Source organism: Physeter macrocephalus, chromosome 21, assembly GCF_002837175.3.
Source record: "Physeter macrocephalus isolate SW-GA chromosome 21, ASM283717v5, whole genome shotgun sequence".
Taxonomy (NCBI): domain Eukaryota; kingdom Metazoa; phylum Chordata; class Mammalia; order Artiodactyla; family Physeteridae; genus Physeter; species Physeter macrocephalus.
This window is the reverse complement of record NC_041234.1, coordinates 51,840,134-51,866,152: the sequence shown is the minus strand read 5'-3', so window position 1 is coordinate 51,866,152 and position 26,019 is coordinate 51,840,134. Positions and strand designations below refer to the sequence as shown.

The window sequence follows — 26,019 nt, the reverse complement described above, 5'->3', positions numbered from 1 at the left end:
TCAGAATCATATTTATGTTCCAGGGAATATAGTTTGTCAAAGGATATTATATATGAACATAAACTCTTATAACTGAGTAAAATGATCAGTAATCAGTAAAAATAAATGTTGAAGGTATTATTTGGTGGTTGTAATTAATGGAAATACTAGAAATATAAAATATGTATGTTATGCTCTCTTAAACTAAAAATTTTCTTTACTAGGAGGAGAAAAGCAAAGAGTAGCAATTGCAAGAGCCATTTTGAAGGACCCCCCAGTCATTCTCTATGATGAAGCTACTTCATCATTAGATTCAATTACTGAAGAGGTAAATGATGGTGAAAACATAAAACTCTTTAATTCAAATTGCTTAACTTTTTTCCTTGGAAGTTTCAGTAAAATAGCTACATTCTTTCATATTTTGAATGAGCTTCAGTAGAAGGTTCTGTAGAGCCAAATACCTAGCCCTTTTCCCCAATGTAGGAAGTGTTGATAGTAAGAATGCCAGGTCGCATTATATTTTCACACTGTTAAGTCCATTTGCAAATATATCTCTTTTTGAAACTGTGTGACACGTTATGCTCTTGTTGTGTTACCTTTTCATCTTGCAAAGCTGTGGGAATCAACTAACCTGCTGACAAAGGAAGGTTTTAGTCTTTCTGCTTTTTGCCACTTAACATTCATTAAAATAGGTCTTATAAATGATTGTGACATGGTACACACCAGAAAGCCTTTCACTTATCCTGGAGCAACTCACTAAGGTGCAAATTAGGCATACACAGCCTGCGGTTCTGGTATCAGTTTATATTCATTTCATAACAAGTATTGTGAAGCACCAAGATGTTATGACACTGATGTCATGGTACTACCCAGCAACTACATTAAACGTCATAACATCTTTGTATTAAATACCAAAGTCATAACAGCACTCATAATTTCATGAATGAATCCCCTTAATCTAAAACTGAAGATAGGCTGATGTAATTTGTCAGTTGTTTCCATTCACCTACGTTTTACTTGAATATATAGTAAAACCCTATTGTTGAAGGATAGGCCTAATTTCAGCTTTAGAGCATATATGACATATATTTGCATATGGAGTTAAGTTTCAGGGCACATTATTTGATCTGCCATATGTTTAAAACAGCTTAATTTCTAAGTCAGTTGTTTAGCATGAGGATTTGTTATATTTATTTAGAAAATTTTTATTTATTTTTCATGAAAAGTCATCTTATTTTAAATATAGCACTGTGTACATCTCAATCCCAAGCTCCCAATCTATCCCTCCCCCCACGCTGTCCCCATGATAACCATAAGTTCATTCTCTAAGTCTGTGAGTCTATTTCTGTCTTGTAAATAAGTTCATTTGTATCATTTTTTTAGATTCCACATATAAGCAATATCATATATTTGTCTTTCTCCATCTGACTTAACTTCACTTAGTATGAAGTATAATCTCCAGGTCCATCCATGCTGCTGCAAATGGCATTATTTCAATCTTTTTAATGGCTGAGTAATATTGCATTGGATATATATACCACATCTTCTTTATCCATTCATCTGCTGATGGACACTTAGGTTGCTTTCATGTCTTGGCTATTGTAAACAGTGCAGCAGTGAACAGTGGGGTGCATGTATCCTTTCAAATTATGTTTTTTTCCGGATATATGCCCAAGAGTGGGATTGCTGAATCATAGGGTAGCTCTATTTTTAGTTTTTTAAGGAACCTCCATACTGTTCTCCATAGTGGCCATACTATTTTACATTCCCACCAACAGTGTAAGAGGGTTCCCTTTTCTCCACACCCTATCTAGCATTTACTGTTTGCAGATTTTTTGATGATGGCCATTCTGACTGGTATGAGGTGATATCTCATTGTAGTTTTGACTTGCACTTCTCTAATAATTAGTGATGTTGAGCATCTTTTCATGGGCCTCCTGGCCATCTGTATGTCTTTGGAGAAATGCCTCTTTAGGTCCTCTGCCCATTTTTTGATTAGGTGGTTTTTTCTATATTGAGCTGCATGAGCTGTTTGTAAATTTTGGAGACTAATACCTTGTTTGCAAATATTTTCTCCCAGTCTGTGGGTTGTCTTTTCAGTTTGTTTATGGTTTCCTTTGCTGTGCAAAAGCTTTTGAGTTTTATTAGGTCCCACTTGTTTATTTTTGTTTTTATTTCCATTACCCTGTGAGGCAGATTGAAAAAGATATTGCTGTGATTTATGTCAAAGGGTGTTCTGCCTATGTTCTCCTCTAAGAGTTTTACAGTATCTGGTCTTACATTTAGGTCTTTAATCCATTTTGAGTTTATTTTTGTGTATGGTATTAAAGAATGTTCTAATTTCATTTTTTTACATGTAGCTGTCCAGTTTTCCTAGCACCATTTATTGAAGAGACTGTATTTCCTCCATTTTATAGTGTTGCCTCCTTTGTGGTATATTAATTGGCCATAGGTGCATGGGTTTATTTCTGTGCTTTCTATCCTTTTGGTCTATATTTCTGTTTTTGTGCCAGTACCATACTGTTTTGATGAGTGTAGCTTTGTAGTATAGTCTGAAGTCAGGAAGCCTTGATTCCTTCAGCTCCTTTTTTCTTTATTAAGTTTGCTGTAGCTATTTAGTGTCTTTTGTGGCACTGTACAAATTTGAAGGTTTTTTGTTCTAGTTCTGTGAAAATGCCGTTGATAATTAGATAGGCATTGCATCAAAGCTGTAGATTACCTTGGGTAGTATAGTCATTTTGACAATATTGATTCTTCCAATCCAAGAACATGGTAGATCTTTTTTTAAAAAAATAGTTAGTTAGTTAGTTAAGCTGCACCAGGACTTAGTTGCAGCAAGTGGGAACTTTGTTACAGCATGTGGAATCTTTAGTTGTGGCATGCGGACTTCTTAGGTGTGGCATGCACACACTTAGTTATGGCATGCAGGATCTAGTTCCCGACCACAGGTCAAACCTAGTCCCCCTGCATTGGGAGCATGGGGTGTTACCCACTGGACCAACAGAGAAGTCCCAACATGGTAGATCTTTCCATCTGCGTCATCTTTGATTTCTTTCACTAGCATCTTATAGTTTTCAGAGTACAGGTCTTTTGCCCCCTTAGGTAGGTATATCCCTAGGTATTTTATTCTTGTTGATGTGATGGTAAATGGGATTGTTTCTTTAATTTCTCTTTCTGATCTTTCATTGTTGGTGTATAGAAATGCAACAGATTTCTGTGTATTAATTTTGTATCCTGCAACTTTACCAAATTCATTGATGAGCTCTAGTAGTTTTCTGGTAGCATCTTTAGGATTTTCTATGTATAGTATCATGTCATCTGCAAACAGTGACAGTTTTACTTCTTCTTTTCCAATTTGGATTCCTTTTATTTCTTTTTCTTCTCTGATTGCTGTGGCTAGGACTTCCGAAACTATGTTGAATAAAAGTGGCAAGAGTGGACATCCTTATCTTGTTCCAGATCTTAAAGGAAATGCTTTCAGCTTTTCACCATTGAGTATGATGTTAGCTGTAGTTTTGTCATATATGGCCTTTATTATGTTGAGGTAGGTTCCCTCTGTGCCCACTTTCTGGAGTTTTTTATTTATTTTTTATTTTTTTATTTTTTGCGGTATGCGGGCCTCTCACTGTTGTGGCCTCTCCCATTGTGGAGCACAGGCTCCGGACGTGCAGGCTCAGCGGCCATGGCTCACGGGCTTAGCCGCTCCGTGGCATGTGGGATCTTCCCGGACCGGGGCATGAACCCATGTCCCCTACATCGGCAGGCGGACTCTCAACCACTGCGCCACCAGGGAAGCCCTCTGGAGAGTTTTTACCATAAATGGGTGTTAAGTTTTGTCAAAACCTTTTTCTGCATCTATTGAGATGATCATATGGTTTTTATTCTTCAATTTGTTGATGTGGTGTATCACACTGACTAATTTGTAGATATTGAAAAATCCTTGTATCCCTGGGGTAAATCGCACTTGATCATGGTGTATGATCCTTTTAATGTATTGTTGGATTTGGTTTGATAGTATTGTGTTGAGGATTTTTGCATCTCTGTTCATTAGTGATATTGACCTGTAATTTTCTTTTTTCGTGGTATGTCTGTCTGGTTTTTGTATAACAGTGATGGTGGCCTCATAGAAAGCATTTGGGAGTGTTCCTTCCTCTGCTGTTTTTTGGAATAGTTTCAGAAGAATAGTTGTTAACTTTTCTAAATTTTTGATAGCATTTGCCTATGAAGACATCAGGTCCTGGACTTTTGTTTGTTGGGAGTTTTTTAATCACATTTTCAATTTCAGTACTGGTGATTGGTGTGTTTATAGTTCCTATTTCTTCCTTGTTTAGTCTTGGGAGATTGTACCTTTCTAAGAATTGTCCATTTCTTCCAGGTTGTACATTTTATTGGCATATAGTTGATTGTAGTAGTCTCTTATGGTCCTTTGGATTTCTGTGGTGTCCATTGTAACTTCTCCTTTTTCATTTCTAATTTTATTGATTTCAGCCCTCTCCTGTTTTTTCATAATGAGTCTGGCTAAAGGTTTGTCAATTTTGTTTATCTTTTCAAAGAACCAGCTTTTAGTTTTATTGATCTTTTCTGTTGTTTCCTTCATTTCTTTTTCATTTATTTCTGATCTCATCTTTATGATCTCTCTCCTTCTGCTAACTTTCGGGGTTTATATGTTCTTCTTTCTCTAATTGCTTTAGGTGTAAGGTAACGTTGTTTATTTGAGATGATTCTTTTTTCTTGAGGTAGGATTGTATTGCTATAAACTTCCCTCTTAGAACTGCTTTTGCTGCGTCCCATAGATTTAGGGTCCTCGTGTTTTCATTGTCATTTGTTTCTAGGTATTTTTTGATTTCCTCAGGGATATCTTGGTTATTAAGTAGTGTATTGGTTAGCCTCCATGTGTTTGTATTTTTTGCTTTTAGTTTTATTGATCTTTTCTGTTGTTTCCTTCATTTCTATTTCATTTATTTTTGCTCTTTATGACTTCTTTCTTTTGTTAACTTTGGGTTTTGTTTGTTCTTTCTCTAGTTGCTTTAGGTATAAGTTTAGGTTATCTGTGATTTTTCTTGTTTCCTGAGGTAAGATTGTATTGTTATAAACTTCCTGCTTCGAACTGCTTTTACTGTGTCCCATAGGTTTGGGATCTTTGGGCTTTTGTTTTCATTTGTTTCTCGGTATTTTTTGATTTCCTCTTTGATTTCTTCAGTGATCCTTTGGTTGTTTAGTAGCATATTGTCTAGCCTCTACATGTTTGTATTTTTTCCTTTTTTTTCTTGTAGTTGATTTCTAATCTCATAGCATGTAGTCAGAAAAGATGCTTGACATGATTTCATTTTTCTTAAATTTACCGAGGCTCACTTTTTGGCCCAGCATGTGATCAATCCTGGAAAATGTTCCATGTGCACATGAGAAAAACGTGTATTCTGCTGCTTTTGGATGGAATTCTCTATAAGTATCAATTAAGTCCATCTAGTCTAATGTGTCATTTAAGGCCTGTGTCTCCTTGATTTTCTGTCTGGATGATCTGTCCACTGATGAAAATGGTATGTTAAAGTCCCCCATTATTGTGTTACTATCGATTTCTCCCTTCATGGCTGTTAGTATTTGCCTTATATATTGAGGTGCTCCTATGTTGGGTGCATATATATTTACAATTGTTATATCTTTTTCTTGGATTAATCCCTTGATCATTATGTAGTGTCCTTCCCTGTCTCTTGTAACAGTCTTCATTTTAAAGTCTACTTTGTCTGATATGAGTATTGCTACTACAGCTTTCTTTTGATTTCCATTTGTATGGAATACCTTTTTCCATCCCCTCACTTTCAGTCTGTATGTGTCCCTAGATCTGAAGTGGGTCTCTTATAGACAGCATATATAGGGGTCTTGTTTTTGTATCCATTCAGCCAATCTGTCTTTTGGTTGGGACACTTAATCCATTTACGTTTAAGGTAATTATCAATATGTATGTTCTTATTACCCTTTTGTTAATTGTTTTGGATTTGTTTCTTTAGGTCTTTTTTCTTCCCTTCCTCTTTTGTTCTCGTTAATTGATGACCAACTTTAGTGTTGTGTTTGGATTCCTTTTGTGTGTGTGTGTGTGTGTGTGTGTGTGTTGTGTGTGTGTGTGTGTATCTATTATAGATTTGTGGTTTGCGGTTACCATTAGGTTTTGATATGGTAGTCTGTATATAAGCAAGGTTGTTTTAAGTTGCTGGTCTTTTATTAATTTCAAATGCATTTTCAATACCCTGCATTTGTTGTCTCCTCACTAATTGCTGGTTTTGGTATCATATTTGTGTACAGATGATTTCCTTCCTTTACTGTATGTTTGCCTTTACCAGTGAGCTTTTCCATTCATAATTTTCCTGTTTCTAGTTGTGGCCTTTTCTTTTCCGCTTAGAGAAGAATCTTTAGCATTTGTTGTAAGGCTGGTCTGGTGGTGAATTCTCTTAGCCTTTACTTGTCTGTAAAGCTTTAGATTCTCCATCAAATCTGAATGTGATCCTTGATGGGTAAAGTATTCTTGTTTGTAGATCTTTCCTTTCATTGCTTTAAATATATTGTACCACTCCCTTCTGGCCTACAGAGTTTCTGTTGAGAAATCAGCTGATCACCTTATGGGATATGGGAGTTCCCATGTATGTTTTTGTTGCTTTTCCCTTGTTGCTTTAATATTTTTTCTTTATCTTTAATTTTATCAAGTTGAGTACTATTTTGTCTTGGTGTGTTCCTCCTTGGGTTTATCCTACCTGGGGGTCTCTGCACTTCCTGGGCTTGAGTGACTGTTTCCTTTCCCATGTTATTTGCGGTTACCATTAGGTTTTGATATGGTAGTCTGTATATAAGCAAGGTTGTTTTAAGTTGCTGGTCTTTTATTAATTTCAAATGCATTTTCAATACCCTGCATTTGTTGTCTCCTCACTAATTGCTGGTTTTGGTATCATATTTGTGTACAGATGATTTCCTTCCTTTACTGTATGTTTGCCTTTACCAGTGAGCTTTTCCATTCATAATTTTCCTGTTTCTAGTTGTGGCCTTTTCTTTTCCGCTTAGAGAAGAATCTTTAGCATTTGTTGTAAGGCTGGTCTGGTGGTGAATTCTCTTAGCCTTTACTTGTCTGTAAAGCTTTAGATTCTCCATCAAATCTGAATGTGATCCTTGATGGGTAAAGTATTCTTGTTTGTAGATTTTTCCTTTCATTGCTTTAAATATATTGTACCACTCCCTTCTGGCCTACAGAGTTTCTGTTGAGAAATCAGCTGATCACCTTATGGGATATGGGAGTTCCCATGTATGTTTTTGTTGCTTTTCCCTTGTTGCTTTAATATTTTTTCTTTATCTTTAATTTTATCAAGTTGAGTACTATTTTGTCTTGGTGTGTTCCTCCTTGGGTTTATCCTACCTGGGGGTCTCTGCACTTCCTGGGCTTGAGTGACTGTTTCCTTTCCCATGTTAGGGAAGTTTTCAGCAATTATCTCTTCAAATACTTTCTCAGGTCATTTCTCTCTTCTCCATCTGGGACCCCTATAATATGAATGTTGGTGCTTTTAATGTTGTCCCAGAGGTCTCTAAGACTGTCTTCATTTCTTTTCATTCTTTTTTCTTTATTCTTTTCCATGGCAGTGATTTCCAACATTCTGTCTTCCAGGTCAGTTATCCATTCTTCTGCCTCAGTTATTATGCTATTGATTCCTTCTAGTGTATTTTTCATTTCAATTAATGTATTGGTCCTCTCTTGTTTGTTTGTTCTTTAGTTCTTCTAGGTCTTTGCTATACATTTCTTGCATCTTCTCAATCCTTGCCTCCATTCTTGTTCCAAGGTCTTGAATCATCTTCGCTATCATTATTCTGAATTCTTTTTCTGGTAGATTGCCTATCTCCACTTCATTTAGTTGTTCTTCTGGGGTTTTATCTTTTTCCTTCATCTGGGACATATTCCTCTGCCATCTCATTTTGTCTAATTTTCTGTGATTGCAGTTTCCATTCCATAGGCTGCTGGATTGTAGTTCTTGCTTCTGCTGTCTGCCCTCTAGTGGATGAGGCTGTCTAAGGGGCTTGTGCATGCTTCCTGATGGGAAGGGCTGGTTCCTGCCTACTGGGTGGAGCTGGGTCTTGTCCCTCTGGTAGGTAGGGCTGTGCTCAGGAAGATTTTTAGCCGCTTGTCTGCTGATGGGTGGAGATGTGTTCCCACCCTGTTGGTTGCATGGCCTGAGGTGTTCCAGCACTGGTGCCTACAGGCTGTAGGGTGGGGCTAATGGCAGCCTCCGGGAGGGCTCACACCAATGAGTACTCCACAGATCTGCTGCTGCCAGTGTCCTTATCCCCACAGTGAGCCACTGCCACCCCACACCTCTGCAGGAGACCCTCCATCACTAACAGGTAGTTCGGGCCCAGTCTCTTATGAAGTCACTGCTTTTCTCCCCTGGGTTCTGGTGTGCACACGATCTTGTGTCAGCCCTCCAGGAGTGGAGTTTCTGCTTTTCCCAGCCCTGTGGAATTCCTGTGATCAAACCCTGCTGGCCTTCAAAGCCAGATTCTCTGGGGCTCCTCCTCCTGTTGCTGGACCTCCAGGCTGGGAAGCCTGACGTGGGGCTCAGGACTTTCACTCCTGTAGGAGAACTTCTGTGGTGTAACTGTTTTCCAGCTTGTGGGTCAAGCACCCGGCGGGTATGGAATTTGATTTTATTGTGATTGTGCCCCTCCTACAGTCTTGTTGTTATTTCTTCTTTGCCTTTGGATGTAGGGTATCTTTTTTGGTAGGTTTCAGTGTTTTTTTGTCAATGGTTGTTTACCCATTGATTGTGATTTTGATATTTACATAAGAAGGGGTGAGCTCACGTCCTTCTACTCCACCATCATGAGCTAATCTGAGGATTTGTTATTGATATATTTAAAGGGAACCTTAAGCTGCACCAGACTCCATTCATATGCATAGTAGGAATCTGCTTACAAGAACTTTGTACCTAAAAATGTGTCATCCACATTTATCACAATTTCAGAGTCCTAACAACAGTCATTTTTTGAGTCACGTATCTTTATTAGCTCACAGAGCATAACCCATTAATTGCTAGCAGAGAACACTCCCCCTTGAGGGAATGAGTTACCGGAAGATTTGGTAAATTTTAATCAACGTTTTAAAAAGGTCCAGAGCATCAGTAGGATGTGAGAGTTTAAGTTCTGGAGGGTAGGAAAGAGTAGTCCTCCCCAGACATCACAGTTTTTCTTAGAATTGACCCTGTGCTTGATTTTCAGTCTGCCATAGTAAAATATAAGGTCTTCTTTTCCTGGGTAGCCATCTATTCATGATAATTTTATTTCTTTAATAAATACAGTGGTTAGAGATACCTGTGGGAAGCCATTGGGAATATCCCCATCCCCCACACTGCTGTTTCCATCTAGCTAGCTATACTTAGACCCAGGTTTCCAAGTATAGGTGAATATATATACAGCTGCCTTACATTTTACAGGCAGTAAACAAAAATGTATTTTCCAGAATGCCTTAAGAAGTCAGACTGCTTTTGAAAAAGAAGTTTTCTCAAGTTAAACATTCATCATTGTCCTTGTCACCCTTTCCATCCTCTGTGTTTGAACTGAGGAAAAGCAAGTGCTCCTGTACCCTTTGAGTTCCTATCTTTCTTGATATTTTTTGTACTTTTCCACAACCTATCACTTGAGTCCCTCCTCATTTTGTTTTTGCTCTCATTGTCCAGATAAACATATCTGGCTATGCTCCTGATATCAGTGGATTCATCATTGTTATTGTTTGTTTTTATGTATAGAAAATATCTACCTTCTCCCAAACTTTATAATTTAAAGAAATATTGCCTATTTTAAAGCTAATTTTTTCCATAGTAATATGGTCATATTCACCTTCCCTCTTTGATTGATTTTATTCTCTTCTTAGTAATTATTAGATTAGGTAAAATATTTGGTAGTGGTATAAAGTTTATATAATACCAAATTAACTATCATTTTATATATTCTTTTCAGAAATACATGAGTATTTTAATATACATTTACCTAATAGATAGATCTTTTTTTCTCCTCCTACTGTTCTTGTTGCCAAACTTGCAGACTATTCTTGGTGCCATGAGGGATGCAGTCAAACACAGAACTTCTATTTTCATTGCACACAGATTGTCAACAGTTGTTGATGCAGATGAGATCATTGTCTTGGACCAGGTAAGAGGTTGAACTTTAAAGTTTAGTGTTTGAAGAACATTAGAAATGGTTACAAACACAAGCAACTTAAATATTGTTTCTAAAGAAAGTTATAGAATGTGGGGTTCTTTGAGTGAGATTGAATACTGATAGGATTCCATTTTTACCTCCTTTTGATAGGAAATAATGCATGCCACTTCCCAAAATGAATAAGCTGTATTAACTCACTCTATTAAAGTTTTAAAAGCAAAGTTAGATGAGGAAAGCATTAAATCCTAATATGGTAGAAGCAGTTTTAAAGGGTATGTATTTAAAATAATTTTTCTTTATTCATTTTTGCTCTGTACAGAATCTTTGCTCATTGTCTTCACTGTATTTTATATTTTCATTTTTCTAATACCTGCACATACCCTTGATGTCTAAAAGAAAATTACCATAAAATAAATTCATTTTCATGCATGGCCATTTTTATTTTATCTTTTTCCTCATGAGGAAAGTAAGAAAAAGGACAGCCTGCTTTATTTCTCTGAGGGAATTACTATAAGAGTATACTGTCTGAATGTTCTGAACAAATCGGAGTACCACTATTGCGATTGGTAGATTTGAAAATTGTAATAGTTTTTCTTTTCTCCTCTCTGTAGGGATATCTTATTCCCACCCCCCTTTGTACTTGATTGTTTCTAACAGTGTTTTCTATGCTTATTTCTCCCTTGTAATACATAAGCCTTCAATTTTTTATCATTTTGAAAGCCTGAGTACTGGGAGTTAAGAGAGAAGAAGCGTTCTCTTATACTGTCTATATTGAGAGAGAATTTTTCATGCCACTAAAATTTCTAATGGGATATTCAGTTCTGTGATATATATATTATTTCTTTTATGTGTTACCTGTGCACTTGCTACCCTAGGTCTTTTTGTTCATTTGTTCAAAAATGCTAACATTCACTAAAATATAAACTGATTTTCTTCAGTATGCTTGTTCCAGAGTGTCTTAAATGGGAAATTTTGTAAATATATTTTATTATCTCATTGATGTTCAGGTATCTGAAATAAAATCTGCTCTTTTGTGCTTTTTACTAAACTTTCCAATTGTATGCAGTCATGTACATAGAGCCTTTTCTTGTAAATATAAAATGTTAAAGTACTTTAACAAGCATGTGCTTACCTACCTCATGCCAGGAGGTTCACAGTATCTATACAGTTATATCATAACTTTGCCACTTGGGATTTGGATTATAATTGGAACTATTGATCATACCATTTGTATCTAAAATCTCTTTATGTTGAATTTGATGGTTCTATAATTGCTTGATTATGAAGGTCAGAGATTTTCATGTTCTAGTGAAACTAATGTGACCTCATGTGTTCTGTCAACAGTCTGGTAGTATTAATATTAAGTCTGCATAACAGAGTTCCCAAGGCCCTCCCTCATCCTCTTGCAGCCTGATGATTACCCATTCCCAGCCTTGGCAAGAGACTGGAGGTTTACTTGTCAGGAAATTGAGTCAGAGAGGCTCTGGACACAGAAAATTACCAAGCACATTAACAAAGACAGGCGAGATTAACTGGAAATCAAAACATACCGAAGAATAAGACCACAGACCCTCCTGTGCCACTGGCTCCAAGAACCTTGCCAACCAGTTATTTATTTCTATTGTCACCACTCCTTCCCTCACCAGCAGATAATTAGAGGATTCTTCTCTAAAGAAACAAAAGTAGCCCCATAAAAAACATGTTCATATTTGGGGACCCCCACAAAATGACCAGATACCCATGTGATCATCCTACAATGAAACCCAACAGCTGAGAAGCCCACTCCCATGCACATAGAGCTTCCAGTCAGCTTTTTTTAATACTGTATTTTTAAGTGTCAGTGGATAATAAAGGAAGGCCTCCAAAGCAAGCAGAAAAAAATTCAGTAGAAAATGTAGACAATGCAGAGAGCATAAGAAAACTTAAAAATATAACTAATATCATCAGAGGTCATGGAAAACATAGCATTTTAAAATAAGGACAAATGCTGTTAAGAAAAAAAGTAAAGAAGACTTAATATTGCATGAGTTCCAGGATACAGTGTTAAGTGAAAGTAAGAAAGCTGCAAAAGAGTATATAGTGTGCTACCTTTTGCAAGGAGGATGTGGGGGAAACATATTTATATTTACTTGTTTCTGCAAAAAGAAACCCTGGGAGGATAAACAAGAAACTAAAGACATTGTTTACCTGCAGGATGGAGACAAAAAGGGGTAGAAGACAAAGGGGAGGGAGTAAGACTTCGCTGATTATACTTTTTTGTATTATTTTTACTTTTGAGCCATGCTAATGTTTTTATATATTTAAAAATCAACAATGATGGGGCAGAAACAGGAATTGAATAAAACAGAAAGAAGTAAAACTAGGTATATAACGAATTAATAACATAACTATGTAGAAGAAAAATAGCATGCAGAATTAACCCAAATAACTTTTGAACACATTACTCTGATTATTTAGCCTTAGTAGAATATATTATAAGGATAAAAATAACTCAGACTTGAACTTAGTAAGTTTGCTTTTGGTAGTAACATGAGAGTAGCTGTTTTGAAAGTATTTTGTGTATACTGTGAGACTGAGCATGTGAGTAAATATATTGATGTTGGGAAATAGAGATCTTACTTGGGAGAAGAAAGATACATATATGGAATGGGAAAAGAAGAGGAGGAGCCTTGTGATGTTATATTGGAACAGAATTGTCAGTATCAGTTCATGATTTAAAAAAATGTTCCTAACTCTGTTCAGTGAAAAGGCCTAGAAGCAATGAAATTCCAGTAGTAATGAGTGTAACTAGCACCTAGATCTTGGACATTAAATACTGTTCCTCACTAAAAGGAACCAAGACTCCTTGGAGAAATGACTGATTCCATATTTGGAGCAGGGAAATTAAGGCATATCACAAGGACACAGAAACCATTTTGAATGGGTTCCCACTGGCCAAGTGTGGGATGATTTGAATGTCAAAAAAAAAAATAATGATACTAATGAATTGCAACACATTGAATAAAAAACTAATGTATAATTCCATAATTGTACTTAGAGAAAGCTCTTTTTTAAAAATAAAATCTTGCCATTTACAGCAATGTTAATGGACCTGGAGGGCATTATGCTAAGTGAAATAAGTCAGAGAAAAACAAATACCGTGGGCTTCCCTGGTGGCACAGTGGTTCAGAGTCCGCCTGCCGATGCAGGGGACACAGGTTCATGCCCCGGTCTGGGAAGATCCCACATGCCGCGGAGCAGTTGGGCTCGTGAGCCATGGCCGCTGAGCCTGTGCATCTGGAGCCTGTGCTCTGCACGGGAGAGGCCACAGCAGTGAGAGGCCTGCGTACCACAAAAAAAAAAAAAAAAATACCGTATGATTTTACTTATATGTGAAATCTACAAAACAGAGCAAATGAACAAACAAAACAGAAACAGACTCATAAATGCAGAGAACATACTGGTGGTTGCCAGAGGCGGCAGCGGGGACAGATGAAATAGGTGAAGGGTGCTAAGAAGTGCAAACTAAGTCATGGGGATGTAATGTACACATAGGGAATATAGTGAATAATATTTTCATAACTTTGTATGGTGACAGATGGTAACTGGACTTAACTGAGGTAATCATTTCATAATGTATAAAAATACTGAATCACTGTTGTACACCTGAAACTAATGTATGTTAATTATAACTTGAAAAAAGCTAACACATACAAGGAATGATAAGTTTACAGAATCATACTTTGCAACCACCATTGTAATAAATGATTCACATAAGGATCATTGTTTGCTAAAACCATATGATGAAAAACTACTGGGGAATAGAATATTCACACAGTTTGAAAGCATAACCCATAGATTAATTATTGATTACAAAGAGAAAAAGTACCTTTAAAATAGAGAAATCTGGTAGACACTACCTTAACCAAGTGATCAAACTGAAATCATTAATTGTGGAGCAAAATGACATCATGTACCTCGTAATATGATACACTGAGGACATATCACCTATATTGTATTGCAACAAAAATGTTTAGCCTGGATCTAAGAATCAGGAACAACTAGACAAATACAACGTGAAGGGCATTCTTTAAAAAACAAGCCTGGACATTTTAGAAATGTCATTGTCACACTCAGAGTAGGAAACTTATAAAGTCAATGTGTTGATCCTGCTTGGATCCTGGATGGAAAAAATATATATAAAGGATATTATTGGGGTAATTGGTAAAATCTAAATATGAGCTATATATTAGATAAATTTCTTGGGTGTGATATTGTTGTATTCTAGTCATGTAGGAGAATGTCCTTGTTTTCAGGAGATACATGCTAATGAAATATTTAGGGGAGAAATGTAATGATGTCCACAACTCATTCTTAAATGATTTAGCAAAAAGTAGTGTAAATTTAGAGATAGGATGAAGTGAGAGAAAGCAAATGTGGAAAAATAAACAGTTGCTAACCTACGAGAAGCATATATAGGCATTCATTTTTACCATTCTTGCAACATTTCAAATTTAAAATGGGATAGTAAGTAAATAAATGAACAACTAGAGAATGAGAGATTTTGAAAATGAAAAAAGTCATTGCTGAAATAAAGTCAAAATCTCTAAAGAGTAGAGCAAAAAAAGAGAAAATAGAGGAAAGATAAGAAAATAAGAGAATTAGTCTAAGAGGTCCAACATTTGACTAATGGTTGTTCTAGAAAGAGGGGATAGGAAAAGGGGAAGGAAATAACTAAAGACTAATACCCCCCAAATGTCCAGAACTTCAGAGCATGAGTTTCCAGATTGAAAGGGCCTACCAAGAACCCACCACAATAAATGGAGGAAAGAAAAATAAAAGTCAAATTATCATAAAATTTCAGAATTGAGCATAAGGAAAAGAACTTAAAAGCTGTGAGAGAAATATCTCCAGGCAGGGTGGGGACTGAATAATAGATTACCTAATATAGTTGATTATGAGAAAAATACTGTTCAGACAGGCTTAAAGTTTAGAGAAAATTACCAATAGTGACATAGAAAACTGAGCAAATGAAAAAACAAGGCAGTTACTATGTCCAGGAAGAATAAAAAATTATGAGAAAATATATATAAAATCCTAGTACTTCACTTGGCTCAACAGATAATACTTATAGTCATAATAAAGTACACATTGTGTATTAACTTAAATAACATTTATGATATAACCAGTGTTATTAGGAGAATGAAGAGTGAGGCATTGGGAATGTGGAATAGTTAAAAGTGCTGAATCTCATTAATATGTATATGTGTGTGTAAATGCCAGAAGAAATAGCTACAGATTTGGAGATGAGATATTCAAGGGTGGAGAAGGAGACAAAGGACTGTACTTTCTGTTATAAACTTTGTAATTATTAGTTGACTTTTTAAGCTGTGTACATTTATGCTTTAATACAAATTAAAATAATTTAAAATATAATATACGTTTTAATAGCAGGATAAATTTTTTGTGATTTATTTCATTGGTTTTCTGCAAAAATAATTCTATTCTTTCTAATACTTTTTGATGCAGTTTTCATTGAGGATTTTTTTAATTGAAGTGTAGTTAATGTACAATATTGTGTCAGCGACTCAATTTTTTTTTTCAGATTATATTCCATTATAGGTTATTACAGAAGATTGAATACAGTTCCCTGTGCTCTACAGTAAATCCTTTTTGTTTATTTTATATGTAGTAGTTTGTATCGGTTAATCCCATACTCCTAATTTGTTCTTCACTCCTCCCCATCCCCTTTGGTAACCATAAATGTGTTTTTTTATGTCTGTGCAGTGAGATTTTTATTTTGTTTGGTTTTTTACAGTGGTAAATTAAAAAAATATAAAATACGTAACCATGGGGACTTCTGTGCCAGTGAAGTGGTCCACAGATACCAAAGTTGAGGACTACATTCAGGATCCAGAGTTCAAATAGCTGAGCAAAATAGTTCCTAGACTGTCCAGCCAGCAATCAAGGAGAAGCCTTAAATTAACCACTCAGAAGTGGGCACACACAAATTTCAGTTATTTTGCTTAAGGGTATATTTGTAAAGGTCCTCTCACCAGGAGTACCAGTAAAAGTGACAAAATTACTTTTGTTTCCCAACATGTTTAGCAGTAGCTGTCCAGAGACAAATTAATTGTAGATAAGAGTTAGGAATCAATACCAATTCTATGCAATGTTAAGTTTAATAGCCAGTGTTAAGAAAAGTAGTTACTGGAAGAAATAAACTTTTCATGGGGAAATATTTTTTATTTCAAAGTACACATAGGATTTTGGGATATTTTTTTAAATCCTTTAAATCTCTGTATAAATAACAGTGCTTTTGATGTAAATTTGATTTAAATTTGATTTACTGATTACAGAAAATACCACCTTTAGAAAATCTTCACCTTCCTTTTCTGCTCTTCAAAATGAAACATGAAACATTCAAATTTTATTTCCTTTAAGTGAAATGGTATATGGTATATGGAATTTCATAGCTTTTTGTTTGTTCGCTGGACTGATAGCTCAACAGTAAAGAAGGCATTCCTACCTCAGTTTTTCCCATTTGTACTATAATGAAGAATTGGGAAAGGTATTTTAATGAATGCAAATCTTTCAAAATTCTTGCTTAGAAAGTATTATGTATTTCAATTATTATGCTAGTTATATGACTTTCTCTATGTTTCTCTTGTTTTTGCTTATTAGGGTAAGGTAGCTGAACGTGGTACCCACCATAGTTTGCTTGCTAACCCTGGCAGTATCTATTCAGAAATGTGGCATACACAGAGCAGCCATGTGCAGAACCATGATAACCCCAAATGGGATGCAAAGAAAGAAAATGTGTCCAAAGAGGAGGAAAGGATGAAACTACAAGAAGAAATTGTCAACAGTGTGAAAGGCTGTGGAAACTGTTCCTGCTAAGTCACATGAAACCTTTTGTTTTCTTTTCTTCTCTTTTCTTTTCTCTTCTTTTCTTTTCTCTTCTTTTCTTTTCTTTTCTTCTCTTTTCTTTTTTCTCCCTCCCTCCCTTCCTTCCTTCCTTCTTTCTCTCCTCTCTTCCTTCCTCCCTCCTTCCTTTCTTTCTTTTTTTTCTTGACTGACTACACATTTGCACTGAAGCAGAATTGTTTTATTAAAAAAAATCATACATTCCCATTTTCTATAATCCTTCTTTCAGATAAGATTTATTTGGAACAGGAATTGAATTTTACATCTTTCACAATCTATTTAATGTGATATTTATATTTATCCCCAAATTATTTTCTTGTTACTGCCTTAGTTGTGGTCAAAGCATAATTTTTGTTACTATTTGACTACCCCATTTCCATTTTTGAGGCCTGATAGCCATTTGTTACCCAGAACCAGATGAATCAGATTGGTTTCCAAATTTTTTGTAGTTTTTCAAACTTCCTTTATGCTGACAATTTAGATAGAAAGTGTCTGTTTCTTAAAAATTTTTTTAAAAATTAAAGAAGAGAGTGTAGGTTCATTGTTTCTCCTCCCCTTCCCCCATTGAAATACTTCAATGATAGGTAACTATACTTACATTTTAAAAATTATTTGCCACTATATACCTTTAAGAGGAAAAATGTTGGTATGTAGAATGTTCTTCATTATTAACCAGCATTGTAACTGTCATCTAGCGGTGGGAATTTTATTTTTCCACCAAATGAGGTGTTGCTTTTGTTTTGGACCAAAATTTATACATTTCTTTTTAAAGACTCATAAACCCTGATGTAATTTGAGAGTTACCATACTGGGAGTGATCTAAAAAGCTTAGGAAGTTAATTGCCTTTTCTATTTCCATCTTAAATGCACTGCTTTTGCTATCTGAAGTTATACAAAGAAACAACCAACTGGGATGTGTGCACGCATGCATGAGTGTACATGGGTATAAAGCAACATCTACTTAAAAATTATTAATGACCTTTAGGCAAATAGGAGAGGATTACACATATATTTAGATGATCAGGACTCTAATCTGTGTTGACACTTCAGAATTACTTTATTACCAGGCCTTCCCTTACTTTTTCAGTAGTTTAATGAGTTCCTTTAAGCTTGAAATAACAAGGAGGAGCCCAAACAAGATAATCAAGAAATAATGAATAAAATCTTGGTATATATTCACTTAGAAAGCTCCTCTCCCTTTCCAACTTGAATTTGCTTTAATTTGTTTGGTAGTAATCATTCAGCTTGAAAAACTTGTGTATCATGAACAGCCACATAGCTATATAATGAGGCTTTATTTCTCAGAAAAGGTCTTAAAGTATTTATTTGTCTATGGTTTTATTGTCTTTTAAGTGATAATTTGGTATGGGTGAGATTAATTTTTTTTCTGATTTGTGTTGTCATTAGTAGGTAGATATCTAAACTTATCTAAACTTATTGGGTCTGCAGTTTTGTTATATAAAGGTGATTTAATAAGTAGCTTGAAGCCAGTATATTATGGTTAGTCTTTGAAAGCACAGTAAGTGGTGCAGGATCTTGCTTTTGGAGTTGGAGTTAACACTGAGATGCGTAATCAGATGCAAAATGGGGGGTTTTGGACATTTCTTACTCTGAAGCCATAGACGTGATTGCTTTTCTGAGGAACAACAACAACAAAAAGTCCTTGGAATAACCCACCTGCATTACTAGAAATGTGGTTAGATAGAAATTTTGCTTCTGTTAATTCCTTCTATACATTTCCAATGTTGCTGATGGAAAATATTTAGCTTAGTTGCATAATCAAACAGGTAAGATTGAAGTAATCATTAGTAATATTCATTTTGAATGTGAATAGTGGTATTCAAAGTAAGTGATTTTGTGATATGGGAAACATATAGTCAAAGGATAGGACCTGATGTAGGCAAAGGGTTGGGGGCTGGGGTGCAGCTGCTGCAGCTCTCGCTGGAGCCGAGACGAGCACCCGACACTGCCCACCGCTCGCTGCATGCACCTCCACGCCACGGCTAGCCTCAACTCCCTGGAGGCAGTGAAACACAAGAACCAGGCCCTGCAGCAGCAGGCGGACGAGGCAGAGGACCGTGTGCAGGGCCTACAGTGTGGGAGCTGGATGGCGAGCGCGAGTGGTGAGAGAAACTGAAGGTGATGTGGCAGCTCTCAGTTGACACATCCAACTCATTGAGGAGGAGTTGGACAGGGCTCAGGAACAACTGGCCACAGCCCTGTGCAAGCTGGAGGAGGCAGAAAAGGCTGCAAATGAGAGCAAAAGAGGAATGAAGGTGATAGAAAACTGGGCAACAAAGATGAGGGGAAGATGGAGATTCAGGAGATGCAGCTCAAAGAGACCAAGGACATTGCTGAGGAGGCTGACCACAAATACGAGGAGGTAGCTCGTAAGTTGGTCATCCTGGAGGGTGAGCTGGAGAGGGTGGAGGAGTGTGCCAAGGTGTCTGAACTAAAATGTGGTGACCTGAAGCTGTGGAGAAGAGGAGTGGGGCCGGAAGCCAGCAGACGCTGCTCTCTGTGGAAAGATTGGGGCGCCTTTCACTCCGTCCTGCTTCTTATCAGCCAAAGGGGTGAGGGGTCAGGCCTGCAAGCTGCAGATCATGGCGCTAGCCTTGCAATTCTGGCGCTCCCTTCCTTTGGGACGTAGCACTGCCCCGGGACCTCGGCTCCCGATGGGTGCTGCTGGCAGCTGTGAGCAGTGCGTTCTTTGGCAACTCCACAGCGCTGAGGTGATGGGAAACCCAGGAGCTTTCAAAAGAAGTCTTTTCTCTGCCTTGTCTTATTTGGGTTTTGAAACTTATCAAGTCATTTCCCAGGCTGCTGTGGTTCATGCCGCAGCCAAAGTCTTCAGAGTTGAAGAAATCCTTGAACAAGCAGCCTATCTATATGAAAGTGAAGAAACGAAAACTTTACCAGTTGCTATTACAGTACAAGGAAAGTGAAGATGCAGAGTTACTGTGGCATTTGGCATGGGCATCACGTGTTATAGCTCAACTCAGTGGAACCTCAGAAGAGGAGAATAAGCTCTTGGTGTATGAAGCCCTAGAGTATGCAAAAAGGGCACTAGAAAAAAATGAATCAAGTTTTGCAGCTCATAAGTGGTATGCAATCTGTATTAGCGATGTTGGAGATTATGAAGGAATCAAGGCTAAAATTGCAAATGCCTACATGATCAAGGAGCATTTTGAGAAAGCAGTTGAACTCAACTGTAAAGATGCTACCTCAATTCACCTTATGGGTATTTGGTGTTACACATTTGCTGAAATGCCTTGGTATCAAAGAAGAATTGCTAAAATGCTGTTTGCAACTCCTCCTAGTTCCACCTACGAGGAGGGCTTAGGCTACTTTCACAGGGCAGAGCAAGTGGATCCAAACTTCTACAGCAAAAACTTGCTTCTTCTAGGAAAGACATATTTGAAGCTACACAACAAAAAGCTTGCTGCTTTCTGGCTAACAAAAGCCAAGGACTATCCAGCGCACACAGAGGAGGATAAACAAACACAGAGGCTGCTCAGTTGCTTACATGTTTCAGTGACAAGAACTGAGAATTTTTCAATGAAATATGTAAGAAGCAGGTGCCTTTTCATCAAATTATAAAGATAATAAATACATTAACCATTTAATTAATTAATTAAAATAAAACAAAATGTGGTGACCTGGAAGAACTCAGTGTCACTAACAACTTGAAGTTGCCAGAGGCTGCATCTGAAAAGGAGGATGAACATGAAGAAGAAATTAAACTTCTATCTGACAAACTGAAAGAGGCTGAGACTCGTGCCGAATTTGCAGAGAGAACAGTTGCAAAACTGGAAAAGACAATTGATGAGCTGGAAGAAAAACTTGCCCAGGCCAAAGAAGAGAACGTGGGCTTACATCAGACACTGGATCAGACACTAAACGAACTAAACTGTATAGAACCAAAACAGAAGAGTTTTTTTCCAACAAAATCTCCAGAGCTTCGTGTCTTTCTCTTCTCTTGTAAGAAGTTTCTTCTGTTATTGTCTCTTTGCTTTGCTGGAAATGTCAAGCAAATTATGAATACATGACCAAATATTTTGTATCAGAGAAGCTTTGAGCATGAGTTAAATCTGTTCCTTCCTTTTTTCAAATAGCATCAGGTTTTTCAGCTCTATTTTTATCCTTAAATTGCATTTACTCCTGAGGTAGGCAGGGTATTTCATATTGAGCATACTCTAAAGACAGGGCATTTGGTTCCTGGGAGAATAGACAACCCCACACTTTTAAAACACAGATTCCGACGTCTAGTCATGGGTCAGTTTAAAAGGTTGAAGGATATACACCGTTGGTCACACAATAGGAGGCCAGGGACCATCACATTAAAATGGGTGGGGATTTTCCATCCAGAGCAAAAAAGGGGGGTGGGGGTGGGGTTACTGTGGGAAGTCATAAACCACACAGAGGTTAACCTAATCATCCTGGCTCTTTTCCACACTCCACCATGCAGAACAAACATCCTCTGAGCAGTCAGCATGAGAATGCTTGGGAAAGAGTCATAATAATTACCCAAATGTTTTCTGGATAGATCCTTGATATGCTCTTCTCTATGCTTCTTTCACTCTAAAGTTGTTCTCTGAGGAGCTGATGTCTTATTCCAAGAATGACCCATGCTTATCTGCTCTGATATGAGGCCATCCGCTCAGCAGGAATGAATGTTGTAGAATTCAGTCCTATTCAGAGAAGCCATATCAAAAAGACTGCTAGCCATCAATAGTTGAGTAAGACTTTCCGTAAACAAATATTGGGCAGAATAGCCCTCTCTGACAGCAAAGTAAGGATGAAAAAGTAATTGGCCTAACTTCATCTCCTCTGTACTCCAGGGACTGGCAAATTGGAGATTTACTTATCTGGAATTTTAATTCCTTCTTCAGGACCAAGTTAATAAAAGACCAGGAAACTCCTGCTTAAACTGGATATGGAGTATTTTGTAGACAGGGCTGCACAGTTTGGCTTTGTTAGATTTCTGCTTTCTCAGTTAACATCTCACAGCTGAAATATTCCACATTCCCCAGCAGTGTGGGGGCCAACTCAAGTTTACAGTTCTGACTAAAAATCACCCTGCTTCTAGTTTATCCAAATCCTCTGCCCCTCACTCCTGTTTATTAAGCATCACACTACCCAGGAGATACACTAGCAAATTGTGCAGTTGAATAAAACCCACACTTTTCATTTAGATTCTTGCAACTGTATCATATGTAATAGTATCACTTTTCTACATTTTGGTCAAATAAATTTTTACATAAACTAAAAAAAAAGATAGGAATGTTTTTAGGTTGGGGAAATTCCGCACTAAGAAATTTGAAGCTGTTTTCATATGATTGGAGGTGGTCTCTGGTGGTCTCTAGACCACTGGGTCATTGTGGTCATTAACCAGTATTTTCAGCTAATAAAAAATTACCTGAAAAACTCAGTTATTGTAGGGGCCACAACTAAGTCAAATATTTTTCTCTTAACTCCATCTTAGAAAGGTGGTTCTATACAGTGTCATAATAGACAAAAGCTTCCTAAAATGATTCATTCAGAGGAAATGCCAAGAAAAGGGACATTTATAATAATGTACTAATTTTACATTACAGTATTACATACACAAAAGTACAAATTTCTAAATCAGTGTTGCAACATAATGTTTTCTTAATGTCTTGGGATAGATAAGCTACAATTTTGGAATATGGGCTCTGAAAATGGAGCAAGGGATAGGGTTTTGTTTCTTAATATCCCTTTATTTTTAAGATTAAAAATTTTACTTTCTTCCTAAGGGAATCCCAGTTTACAGAAATTAAATTGAAACCAAGGTAATTTGGGATCGTGAAAACTGGGCCACATGCCTTCCTGCAGGTTTTTAACATAGAAATATCTTGGTGAGCAGATGGGCTCATTTGGAAATTTTTGAACAGCTCAAGTCTGAGGGTCACTTGTGAGAATCAGAAAGAGGCCTTAACATTTGGATAAACTCAAAATACACATTTACTTCTCCTGTGCAAGGATTTGCACCTTTTCTATACCTTTAGTTAAATATTTTGCCTTTTCCGTTAGACGCTGACAAAGCTCAGTTTGTGAAGATGGCTAGTTTAAAAATACGTTTTGCTTTTAAAGGCAAGATATTTAAAGATTATATGTTTCCTTATTTCTGGATCACTTTGTGCACACTGCCATCTTGCTCCTATCCTTCCTTATTGCTAGATGTCTCAAGGAGTAGCAACTTTTGCCAATGTATATTCATAATTCTCTTACCTTGTAGGTTTATCATAGGATATTCTGTTGTGGATTAGTAGTTGAAAGCATTTAAATATGTTTGCAATGGCAGCTTTCTTAAATTATAGAAAGGCCCCTTCTCTCCCTGCATTGAGTATATAGATTTTGAATGTAAACTGTATAGTAAATGACAATATGAAGTCAAATAAGCTGGTTAAAACTGATTAGTTAAGACAGAATGACTCTGTGAGGGAGGTTCTTTACCAGATTTATTGTTACAACAATCTGTGCAGATAATCAGTACTAAATAAACAATATGTCTTTGTGACTAGAAATGGGTGTCCCATTGAAGCAACTCTTCTGCAATGCATAGGGAGAATTAGTATTTTGCCATTCACACACTCCAAATAAGTACAGATAATTTAATAGACACTCTGGGAGTATGGCCTTACAGCCTTATGCAAAAGGTGAAAGCTTGAAATTGTCTCAGAGAGTAAGTGTTTGCAGTGCTCATAATATGGGTAAAATGGTAGCAAATTGTAGTGCTTTCACTTAGCATTAAGATGTCATACTTTTAATGACCAATCACTGAAAGGCAACTTTTTGTTGCCCCCAGTGTCTCAGTTCTGCTGATTAGGAAGGAAACCTTTGGGGTGGAAAAATGTCTTGACTGCAAACCACACATTAAACTAGTATCTTGATTAGCTACGTAGAGTTGGAAATGAAGTACATGCTCTAATTAGAAATAGGTTGGAACATTTTTGGTTAAAAGCAGTGGATTGTTTATACTTCCTGTTCTCACACAACTACAGTAGAATATTTTTCACTGGTGACTTCCTGTTCCATTTCTGTTTCATAAAGTCATTGGATTTTAGAGTTGGAAGGAATGTAGAGGTCCTTTAATACAATTTCCTCAATTCTACAAATGAGGAAACTGTACTTCAGGAGAAGTCACTGAGCTTACTGTTAGCCAGGTTGGGATGAAAATTTTGGGTCCTGACACCCAGTCCATTTCTCTCTTTGCTGAACGACATTTCCACTCAGAAGTTATGTTCAAAAATATATTGACACATCAAGAAAAATCTACAAACAATAAATGCTGGAGAGGGTGTGGAGAAAAGGGAACCCTCTTGCACTGTTGGTGGGAATGTAAATTGATACAGCCACTATGGAGAACAGTATGGAGGTTCCTTAAAAAACTGAAAATAGAACTACCATACGACCCAGCAATCTCACTACTGGGCATATACCTGGAGAAAACCATAATTCAAAGAGAGTCATGTACCACAATGTTCATTGCAGCTCTATTTACAATAGCCAGGACATGGAAGCAACCTAAGTGTCCATCAACAGATGAATGGATAAAGAAGATGTGGCACATATACACAATGGAATATTACTCAGCCATAAAAAGAAACGAAATTGAGTTATTTGTAGTGAGGTGGATGGACCTAGAGTCTGTCATACAGAGTAAAGTAAGTCAGAAAGAGAAAAACAAATACCGTATGCTAACACATATATACGGAATCTTAAAAAAAAATGGTTGTGAAGAACCTAGGGGCAGGATGCAGACATAGAGAATGGACTTGAGGACACAGGGAAGGGGAAGGGCAAGCTGGGATGAAGTGAGAGAGAGGCATGGACTTAACATATACTACCAAATGTAAAATAGATAACTAGTGGGAAGCAGCCGCATAGCACAGAGATCAGCTCAGTGCTTTGTGACCACCTAGAGGGGTGGGATAGGGAGGGTAGGAGGGAGACGCAAATGTGAGGAGATATGGGGATATATGTATATGTATAGCTGATTCACTTTGTTATAAAGCAGAAACTAACACAGCACTATAAAGCAATTATATTCCAATAAAGATGTTAAATATATATAGAGAGAGAGACGGGTGAGACATGCAGAATGGTAAAGTAAGGGGTTCAGTAGACCCTCTCTAACAAAACAACAACTGGTAAAAATTATTTTAAAAAAATATCATTTCAAGTATCTAGAAATTGTCCACATGGCATAAAGCAAATGGAGAAACATTCATCTGAGAGACTTAAGTCTCAGTAAGGACAGCAGGAGTCTGTGGCATTTGAGGAATTACCCGCATACTTTCCACCTCACCAGGTCTTTGTTACAGAAGCTCTACCCTTAGTGCTCTATTCTGTTCAGGTGTGGTGAAGAAGTTAGGGAAAGGTAGGGCTCCCTCTCTCCCCAACTCCTACTCTGGGGCTACAGTTTCACCCTGGCAAGGTAGCTGCCTACATTTCCCATCTCCCCAACACTGTTGTAAAAACCATTCCAAGTAGGCACAACCAAGAGTACTGGAGATCCCTTCCACCACCCAGCCCCCACTCTTAGGGTGGAAGCACTACTCCATGCACAAGCTGAGTATACTGGGGCCCTGATTTTTTCCACCTCAGCTAACTCAAAGGTTAGAGGTTTCACTCAGAGAAAAACCGAGAGTACCAGGGACTGCCACCATCCCCTGGTGCCCACTCAGAGTGGTGGTTTCACCTGGTACCCCTGCCCCTAGCTCTGGTTCAGTGATGCAGAGTTTTTTTCCAAAGGGAAAGGCATTCAATGAGGACAAAAAGTTCCACAGGCCTGCCTCAGAACACTGACTTCATTGAAACAGAGCATGGAAAACTCCATCCCTAAGGGCATTGTTTAAAACAATGGAGATCTTGGTGGAGAGCAATTAGGAGGAGCTGGTGCAAGCAAAGCAGCAGAGGAGCCAG

The 26,019-nt window shown here is 37.2% G+C and overlaps 1 protein-coding gene and 2 pseudogenes across 2 annotated transcripts in view; all 3 read left to right on the top strand.

Annotated features, from left to right (window-relative positions):
- Nucleotides 1-17,296, top strand: part of LOC102975110 (iron-sulfur clusters transporter ABCB7, mitochondrial) — a 189,365-nt gene extending 172,069 nt beyond the window's left edge. The window contains exons 14-16 of one of the 2 annotated variants that reach the window (XM_024129494.2): nt 204-307; nt 10,048-10,155; nt 16,828-17,295. In XM_024129494.2, coding sequence (XP_023985262.1) covers nt 204-307; nt 10,048-10,155; nt 16,828-17,043 — 428 coding nt within the window. In that variant the 3' untranslated portion in view covers nt 17,044-17,295. Of the gene's footprint in view, nt 1-203; nt 308-10,047; nt 10,156-16,827 lie in introns of both variants that reach the window. The other variant, XM_055081690.1, reaches the window with a different exon arrangement.
- An 861-nt stretch (nt 17,297-18,157) lies between these two features.
- On the top strand, nt 18,158-21,204 carry LOC129391703 (uncharacterized; annotated as a pseudogene).
- LOC102974551 (regulator of microtubule dynamics protein 1-like) lies at nt 19,659-20,633 on the top strand (annotated as a pseudogene).
- Nucleotides 21,205-26,019: the final 4,815 nt, after the last annotated feature.